General features: G+C 40.5%; 1 protein-coding gene across 11 annotated transcripts in view; it reads right to left on the reverse strand.

Annotated features, from left to right (window-relative positions):
* The window catches only part of LOC122563265 (ankyrin repeat and SAM domain-containing protein 1A-like), a 355,050-nt gene that overhangs the window by 197,551 nt on the left and 147,674 nt on the right, over positions 1-9,825 (reverse strand). For all 11 annotated transcript variants that reach the window (XR_006315548.1, XM_043716916.1, XM_043716914.1 and 8 more), the window contains one exon: positions 7,504-7,630. Coding sequence is in view for 10 of the 11 variants with exons in the window: in XM_043716916.1 (XP_043572851.1) it covers positions 7,504-7,630 (127 nt within the window). In the remaining variant the exon portion in view is untranslated. The remainder of the gene's footprint in view (positions 1-7,503; positions 7,631-9,825) is intronic.

Consider the following 9,825-nt stretch of genomic DNA (forward strand, 5'->3'; position numbering starts at 1 on the left):
TTATACACTTAATGGTAAGGTCCTAGGGAGTGTTGCTGAACAAAGAGACCTTGGTGTGCAGGTTCATAGCTCCTTGAAAGTGGAGTCGCAGGTAGATAGGATAGTGAAGGAGGAGTTTGGTATGCTATCCTTTATTGGTCAGAGTATTGAGTACAGGAGTTGGGAGGTCATGTTGCGGCTGTACGAGACATTGGTTCGGCCACTGTTAGAACATTGCGTGCAATTCTGGTCTCCTTCCTATCGGAAAGATGTTGCGAAACTTGAAAGGGTTCAGAAAAGATTTACAAGGATGTTGCCAGGATTGGAGGATCTGAGCGACAGGGAGAGGCTGAACAGGCTGGGGCTGTTTTCCCCGGAGCGCGGAGGCTGAGGGGTGACCTTATAGAGGTTTACAAAATTATGAGGGGCATGGATAGGATAAATAGACAAAGTCTTTTCCCTGGGGTCGGGGAGTCCAGAACGAGAGACCATGGGTTTAGGGTGAGAGGGGAAAGATATAAAAGAGACCTAAGGGGCAACTTTTTCACGCAGAGGGTGGTACATGTATGGAATGAGCTGCCAGAGGATGTGGTGCAGGCTGGTACAATTGCAACATTTAAGAGGCACTTGGATGGGTATATGAATAGGAAGGGTTTGGAGGGATATGGGCTGGGCGCTGGCAGGTGGGACTAGATTGGGTTGGGATATCTGGTCGGCATGGACGGGTTGGACTGAAGGGTCTGTTTCCGTGTTGTACATCTCTGACTCTATGTATTTTTACTATAATTTAAATTAAATTGCATGGATTTGTTTTTTTTTTTTTTAAGGAAAATGGTGTGCAGTCTGATACATTTTCCCAATTCATGATTATTGTGATTTTGATGAAACAATCCATTTTAGGTATTTTGTTACACGGTTCAGTGCAAAGTCTTTGTTTGTAAGATATCTTTTAGTACATTTCATGGGATATATGTAACTGTAATGGTCAGAAACAACCACTTAAGACTCATTTACTTTTCTGTTCTTGATAATGAATTAAAGCTTTACTGAATGTTAAAAAAATAATAATAATGGGCAGCACGGTGGCACAGTGGTTAGCACTGCTACCTCACAGCGCCAGGGTCCCAGGTTTGATTCCAACCTTGGGTGACTATGTAGAGTTTGCACGTTCTCCTCGTGTCTGCATGGGTTTCCTCTGGGTGCTCCGGTTTCCTCCCACAGTCCAAACATGTGCAGGTCAGGTGAATTGACCATATTAAATTGTCCATAGTGTTGGGTGCATTGGTCAGAGGGAAATGGGTCTGGGTGGGTTACTGTGGATTGGTTGGGCAGAAGGGTCTGTTTCCACATTGTAGAGAATCTAATCTAAATCAAGCTTTAAAATTGGTTTAAGGCAAGCATGAGGGGCATGGGTAAAATTTAACTGCAGTTAACTGGACCAAACTGCAGCACACTCTGCACATTACAACAGTAAGCAAAAGTAAAGTTGCATTTTCAGTTGGCTAAGTAACTTAGACATTCTCATTTGCTCATAAGTTTCTTAAAGACGCAGTAAAATAGCTTATTTGAAGAATGGCAATTGTAATTATACAGCAAGTTCTGCATCCTACCCTATCCCATTTTCTCCACCTCAATCAACTCATGGTGTCATTGCAACACAAACATCTAACAGAGTTAAATGCACGCCGTATTCCCTTTAACTACACAGTCATGCAGAGATTCTGCACATTCTGATCAGCATAATCACTGCATCAAAGTATTAACTGCTAGTTTTGGAAGTTGCTAACATACACTCCTTGACCAAGAAAAAAAAAAGTTGGAAGGAATATTGAAAGTGGGAAAGAGGTTTCCCTTGGATGGGGAGTCTCGAACCAAGGATCAAAGTCTCAGGATATGGGAGTAGGCCTTTTAGGACTGAGATGAGGAAATCTTTCTTCACAGAGGGTGATCAATCTGTGGTATTCATTGCCACAAAAGACTGTGGAAATGGGGTCACTGAGTATACCCCAAGAAAGAGATTGGTAAGTTATTAAGTTAAAAATCACACAACACCAGGGAGAAGTCCAACAGATTTATTTGGAAGCACTAGCTTTCGGATTTGCTGCTCCTTTATCAGGTGGTTGTGGAGTATAATATTGTAAGACACAGAATTTATAGCAAAAGTTTACAGTGTGATGTAACTGAAATTATATATTGAAAACGACCTGGATTATTTGTTAAGTCTGTCATCTTTTAGAATGACCATGTTGGTTTCAGTTCTTTCATATATAAATCGCAAAACTTTTTTAAAAGTTACATTCTCAAGTGAACTTTAACAATTGGTGTCATGTTAATGCATTGAAGGTGTGAGCTGCCCAGTGTGAGACTGTGTCGCAATGGTCAGACTGATTCTTATCCAAAAAAACGGATTTACAGAATACTGGATTCATCCAGTTTTTGAGCAAAGTTAAATGTAATTCTGCAAGCACAAATTCACCCCACAAACTTATATGTGTGTGTGTTGGGAAGGGGTAATTATGAGTGTCTGTGAGAGTATGTGTATGTGTGTGTGAGTGAGAATCTAAAAGGGGTACAAGTGTGTGAGAGGGTGTGTGAGAGTGTAGGAGTGTATGTGCCAGCATATGAGAGAGGGTCTGCGTGAGTTATGGGTCTGTAGGAGAGTGTGCATGTGCACGTGTGCAGGAGTGTGTGTGTGCGCATGTGCCTGTGCACATCCGACTGTCTGTGTGTATAGTGCAATGGGGTCACCTGTAGTGTGACATGAACCCAAGGTCCCGGTTGAGGCCATTCCCATGGGTACCGAACGTGGCTATCAGCCTCTGCTCAGCCACTTTTCGTTGTTGTCTGTCCCAAAGTCCACCTTGGAGGACGGTCACCCAAAGGTCCGAAGTCAAATGTCCCGGATCGCTGAAGTGTTCTGAGATTGGGAAGGAACACTCCTGCCTGTTGATTGTTGTGTAGAGTCCATTCATCTGTTGCCGTAACCTCTGCTTGCTCTCGTCAATGTATCATGCCTTGGGGCACTCTTGCCTGCTGCGTATGAGGGAGACAATGTTGGTTGAGTCACATGAGTACCTGCCATGTACATGGTAGGAGGTGTTCCCACACATAATGGTGGTATCTATGTTGACATTCTGACACGTCTTGCAGTGCCTACCGAGATGAGGAAATCTTTCTTCACAGAGGGTGATCAATCTGTGGTATTCATTGCCACAAAAGACTGTGGAAATGGGGTCACTGAGTATACCCAAGAAGGAGATTGGTAAGTTATTGTCGTGAAAGCTGGGCAGTTTGCTACGAACAATGATCTGTTTGAAGTTTGGTGGTTGTTTAAAGGCGAGAAGTGGAGGTGTGGGGAAGGTCTTGGCGAGATGGCCATCCTCATTGATAATGTGTTGCAGGCTGCGAAGAACATGGCGTAGTTTTTCAGCTCCTGGGAAGTACTGGACAACGAAGGGTATCCTATCGGTTGCATTGCGTGTCTGTCTCCTGAGGTCAATACAGTTCCTCGCTGCGGCACCGTTGGAACTGGCGGCCAATGAGTTGAGCATCATACCCCATTCTTATGAGGACATCCTTGAGTACTTCCAGGTGCTCGTCATGTTCCTCCTCATCTGAGCAGATCCTGTGTATGCATAGGGCTTGTCCATAGGGGATGGTTGATTTAATACGTTTCGGGTGGAAGCTGGAGAAGTGTAGCATCGTGAGGTTATCCGTGGATTCACGGTAGAGTGAGGTGCTGAGGTGCCCATTCTTGATGGAGATGCATGTGTATGAGAATGAGACAGATAGTAAAGATTAGTCCACGGTGAGTTTGATGGTGGGATGAAACGTTGATATCACTGAGTCTTTTCAGTGACTCCTCGCCATGAATGCAGAGGAAGAAAATGCCTTCAATATACCTGCTGTGTAGTGTTGGTTGGAGGTCCTGCGTAGAGAAGTCGTCTTGCTCGAACTCCAAATCATGATAAGTTATTAGATAGTAAAGGTATCAAGGGGCATGGAGATAAAACAAGTCTACGGTTTTGAGATAGAGGATGGGCTGTGCTCATGTTGAAATGCAGAGGCGGCTCAAAAGACCCTATCAACCTACTTCCTGTTCTTGGTTTCTGTAAAAACATTTTGAAATCAGGAAACCAACAAAGAAAAATGTTTCAGCTGTTTGAGAGCCTTATTGATAGACAGTATCTTGATACAGAGGTAGGACACTAGAAAATGCAGCAGAGAATTGGAACTGGGAAAATGGAGGAGAGGCGTGAATAAAACAAAAGAAGCCTCCACTTGTTGTATTTCACTGGGGAAATCCAATCACACTCCATTTCACTCTAGCGCAGATGAAAGACAGGCGAACTTGACAAATTATGGCTGCAGAACAAACAGGAGCCAGAGTTTCTGTGAAGAAGATATCCTCAGCTCTGCCTGCATCTTTACCAGATAGATTAGAAGAGGTGAACGTACAGTGAAAGATTTCAGTTTTTAAAAAATTCTTTTGCTGAATTAATGAAAACCAGCACCAGACAATGCTAGTCTTCATGCATACGCTACATCAGGAACACTACTGTGTAACCTCAAGGATAGGTTTACTTTTAAATTTGATGGATCCACTCGGGTGACAGGTTTCTGAAAGATTCTGATTTATGTAAACCAACTGTGGTGGGTGTATGCACTATTGTTGACTGGCAGATTTTAGAAAGCATGTGCTGGGACAGTATGATATCCTATAGATGATAAGAATGTCTCTCTCTCATTTGGGGTTTGAAGGGTTCTGTTCCAAACCTTGGCTGGAAATCTCAGCTGATAATTTGGGTGCATGATTAAAAAGGGCAGAACATTATTCCCCTTTTTGAGCACGCAACCTCTTCATTGATACACTCTCACCAGAGGTCCCATGAGGTTTTTGCAAAAATAAATCATGGCAATGGGTGATTGAATGTGGTTGAGGTCATTATGGGTTCTATTTTCTTTATATTTGTTTAAACATTTTTTTCTTAGTTGACCACAGTTGTTTAGCTGTACAAGTGGAGTTCTGCCTTTTTAAGAGTTTATCCTGCTTTTGTATTTTGCAAAAACATGTTTGAATGCTTATGTTTTTTGTCTGTTGGTTACATCACCCTCCATGAAGAAAGGTTTCCTCAGCGCAGTCCTAAAAGGCGTACTCCATATCCTGAGACTTTGAACCTTGGTTCCAGGCTCCCCATCCAATGGAAACATCTTTCCCGCTTTCAATATTCCTTCAACTCTTTTTTGTTCTTGGTCAAGGAGTGTATGTTAGCAATTTCCAAAACTAGCAGTTAATGCTTTGATGCAGTGATTATGCTGATCAGAATGTGCAGAATCTCTGCATGACTGTGTAGTTAGAGGGAATTTATCTCTCTTCGAATTTCATGTGTTGCAATCACACAATGAGTTGATTGAGGTGGAGAAAATGGGATAGGGTAGGATGCAGAACTTGCTGTATCATTACAATATTCCTTCTTCAAAAGAGATTTTTACTGCGCCTTTAAGAAACTTTATGAGCAAAGGAGAATGTCTAAGTTACTTATCCAACTGAAAGTGCAACTTCACTTTTGTTTGCTGTTATATTGTGAGGAGTGTGCTGCGCACAAGACGTTTGTCACAAATCTACAGAAACAAATACCCAATGTTAAAATGTTTCAAAGAATGAAGAGTTGACCTTTTCTGTGAAACACATACTTAAAGCAATTTTATAACAGACTTACAATTCCGTGTCACTGTGATGTTATGCTAATGCAGCTGAATGCTATATCTTAACATTGAACACTTAATTTCTCACATTTTGAAGCAAAATCATATGTTGAAATTCATGATGGCAGATGTAATTTTTATCTCAATACTGACTAAATGCAAAGCCACACATTTGTGGTGACTAGAGGAAAAGGCAGCATCTGGTATGAGGAGAAGAAAAGCTGACAACACAATACATCATTATGTTAAACAACAAGACATCAGCCAGTCACGGGTCAGTGATCTACTTAATTTAGTATGCAAATTAATGCTGGTGCTAGATTACATGACGAACAGAATTTATCCACATCTCTAACAGAATAGTTTAATTTACATCCATTTGCCAGTTAATCTCTACTGAAACACATCATCAAACACTGGAACAAAATTTTATTCCATCATATCACATTTGTAACCATATATTTAAGTCATCTGCCTTGACTACTGCCTATTCACAGACTGTTCCCTTTGTTCTCTTCACTTAACTTTTTCAGTTCTGATGGAAGTTTATCTATCTGAAATGTTAACCCTTCCTCTCTCTCAGATGCTGGTTGACTACTGGGTTAATCCAGTTTTTTCTATTATTACTTCCAGCATCTACAATATCTTGCTTTTAAATGGAAAATATATTTTATTTCTATAACTATCATCGAACAATGATCATAGAGATGTACAGCATGGAAACAGATCCTTCGGTCCAATCCGTCCACACCGACCAGATATCCCAACACAATCTCGTCCCACCTGCCAGCAACTGGCCCATATCCCTCCAAACCCTTCCCTTTCATATATCCATCCAAATGCCTCTTAAATGTTGCAATTGTACCAGCCTGCACCACATCCTCTGTCAGCTCATTCCATACATGTACCACCCTCTGCGTGAAAAAGTTGCCCCTTGGGTCTCTTTTATATCTTTCCCCTCTCACCCTAAACCTATGGCCTCTAGTTCTGGACTCCCCGACCCCAGGGAAAAGACACATGACCTCCCAACTCCTGTACTCAATACTCTGACCAATAAAGGAAAGCATACCAAATGCCTTCTTCACTATCCTTTCTATCTGCGACTCCACTTTCAAGGAGCTATGAACCTGCACGCCAAGGTCTCTTTGTTCAGCAACACTCCCTAGGACCTTACCGTGAAGTGTATAAGTCCTGCTAAGATTTGCTTTCCCAAAATGCAGCACCTTGCATTTATCGGAATTAAACTGCATCTGCCACTTCTCAGCCCATTGGCCCATTTGGTCCAGATCTTGTTGTAATCTGAGGTAACCCTCTTCACTGTCCACTACACCTCCAATTTTGGTGTCATCTGCAAACTTACTAACTGATTTACCTACTCTCATTTAGAAAAGTAAATTAATCTCCAGATTAAAAACAAAACAAATATACATCGTGTGCACATTGATAATTAGCATTCCATTGGGAGTTGGCGTAATCTGAACATATTTTCCAAACTTTTGGTAATTCCTGGAGTATTCAGGAAATTTTCCTCATAAATAGAAGGAGGACGGAAATTAATAATCTACAGAAATGAAGAGAACATAGTGTCTATCCTAATACCCATTAAGGTTTTAAAAATTCAGAAAGCAAAAACAAACAGGAGCCAGAGTTTCTGTGAAGATATCCTCAGCTCTGCCTATCAAAGTCACTATCAAAGTTCAAAGCAACCTTCAGGAAACTAAACACACTGAATGCCCTAGTTCATTTCAGAAATGACACTTAAAGCAAAAAAAAAAGTACTTCATAACCTTTAACTACAGTTTAATACCAATGCCATACCTGTACTTTCTGCTTCATGTTGGGATACATCCAAAGTTGTTAACTTCTTTGTTTCTGCAGTCAGGAGAAGCTCATAGGGATTCTCATCTTCCTCAAACATTTCTGGAGTCTGCTTCACATCAGAATCCTGAGAAGAAGCAATTATTCTCATATCAAGACCAAAAACAGCAGTAAGGGTCAAGCCAACATAAAAGGAGATCAAAATGTGTTTCACACATGGTTATTGCCACAAAACACCTAATTCTGAATTACACCAATAAATGAATGTTCAACTGCAGATCAACTGTAAGCAAAATGGAATCTATGCAAAGTTATGATTTTAGTTAACTGCTTTCCTCACTTCCCAATCTAAGGGTTTAATTAGTCTGGGCATCTTGACTTGGAGGTGCTGGTGTTGGACTGGGGTCGACAAAGTTAAAAATCACACAACACCAGGTTATAGTCCAACAGGTTTATTCGGAAGCACTAGCTTTCGGAGCGCTGGTCTTTCCTCAGGTGGTTGTCTACCTGATGAAGGAGCAGCGCTCCGAAAGCTAGTGCTTCCAAATAACCCTGGTGGACTATAACCTGGTGTTGTGTGATTTTTAAATTCTGGGCATCTTATATTTCTTAACCTGATTAACATTACTTTAAATTGCATATTAGCAGTTTTAAGCAAATATGATATAGCTGCAACTAAAAGAAATCCATAACGATTACTTGCAAAGAAGCTATCAGGGTTGGAAAGATGTGGAGAAAATAATCAAACCAATTGAAGTGAATAGTACCTTCCAAAGAGGCTGACCACGACAGGAAAAGAGAAACTAAGTAAGGTGATGTATTCCCTATTCGTAAAGTCCTGAGAAATAGTGACTTGGAATCAGAAATGCTTTGATTTCAAGACTGTGAAACTTTAGGAGGAAAGACAGCAAAATAAATTATGAAGACTTAGTTACAGCTTAAGATAAAAGAGGGATCTCTTGTTACGAGCATGATAAATAATTCAGTGTCATTAAATAGATGAACTAGAACTGTTACAATTATGAAAGGAGAAAAGTGAGAAACATCACAAGACAGTTGCAAGCTTGGAGGGACACAGTGTCAAAATTATGGATCATTTCTTTGGAAAAGATCTATTACATGGCTCTTACTGTGAAAATGATGATTTTCAGAAAAAAATATTGAATAAACAGGCAAGGCAGGTAAACATGAATATGAAAATGACTGTAAATGCAAAGTCAAATGCATTTCTCCCTCCCCACCGAGCAGTAGGTTACAATATTAGTACTGCTTGGAAGAATAATGCCACTGTTTTGCTATTAGCTGCTTTTGGCAGTCAACTCAAATCAAAAGTAAAATGCCCTTGGCTATTTCATAAAACTAAGAATTCCAATGACATTCATTTGTATGACAGGAATACAAGCGGGATTGGTTTACATGTCAGTTCATCTAAATGTCATAATCGTACTCTCAATCGACCAAATGCTCCAAAAAAATGAACATTAATGAAGCAGTGTGTAGAATAACAGTATTGTGAAAGCAGCAAGGATAAGGTGATTTGTCCACATTTCACACCTCTAGAAATAACTGTTAATTTGATCACTATTCTTTAACAAAGGTCATCAGATGTTTGTGCACACAATTACTACATTTGAAGACTTGTAGAGTCTTGGATTTATTTACCAACTTCATAGATTCTTCATTCACAGAAGCTTTTGAATTTCAGCCAGAACAGTTCTACTGAATTCCAGATGCATAAAATCAGTTCACAGGAGGTCACCTTCAACAAACCACTAATAAAGTTAACAATCCTAGACAGGTCAAACTCCTAGCTTCTCTTCTACTGGATCACATCATTTGTAAAAATGAATTAAAAACTATAAACTCACAATAGACAGGTCATTGACATGCCACACTGCTCGCTGAGTCTGAACCAATATTTGCCATGGGTTATGTAATTGAATTAAACAAAGGGAATGGAAAAGTGGAACACAACAGTTAAGATTTCAAAAATGAACTATGTGTACTTGACCTTGATACAGTTGCTGCTTTGTAAATCTGTTTAAGCATCTTATATACATTCATAGTATTTTGATGATGCTTGCTAGGTTCACATTTATTAGAAGAATACAGCGCAGTACAGGCCCTTTGGCCCTCTATGTTGCGCCGACCCAAGCCCACCTAACCTATACTAACCCACTATCCTCCATATACCTATCCAATGCCCGCTTAAATGCCCATAAAGAGGGAGAGTCCACCACTGCTACTGGCAGGGCATTCCATGAACTTACGACTCGCTGAGTGAAGAACCTACCCCTAAATTCAGTCCTATATCTACCCCCC

The sequence above is a fragment of the Chiloscyllium plagiosum genome, chromosome 26, assembly GCF_004010195.1.
Source record: "Chiloscyllium plagiosum isolate BGI_BamShark_2017 chromosome 26, ASM401019v2, whole genome shotgun sequence".
In the NCBI taxonomy this organism is placed as follows: domain Eukaryota; kingdom Metazoa; phylum Chordata; class Chondrichthyes; order Orectolobiformes; family Hemiscylliidae; genus Chiloscyllium; species Chiloscyllium plagiosum.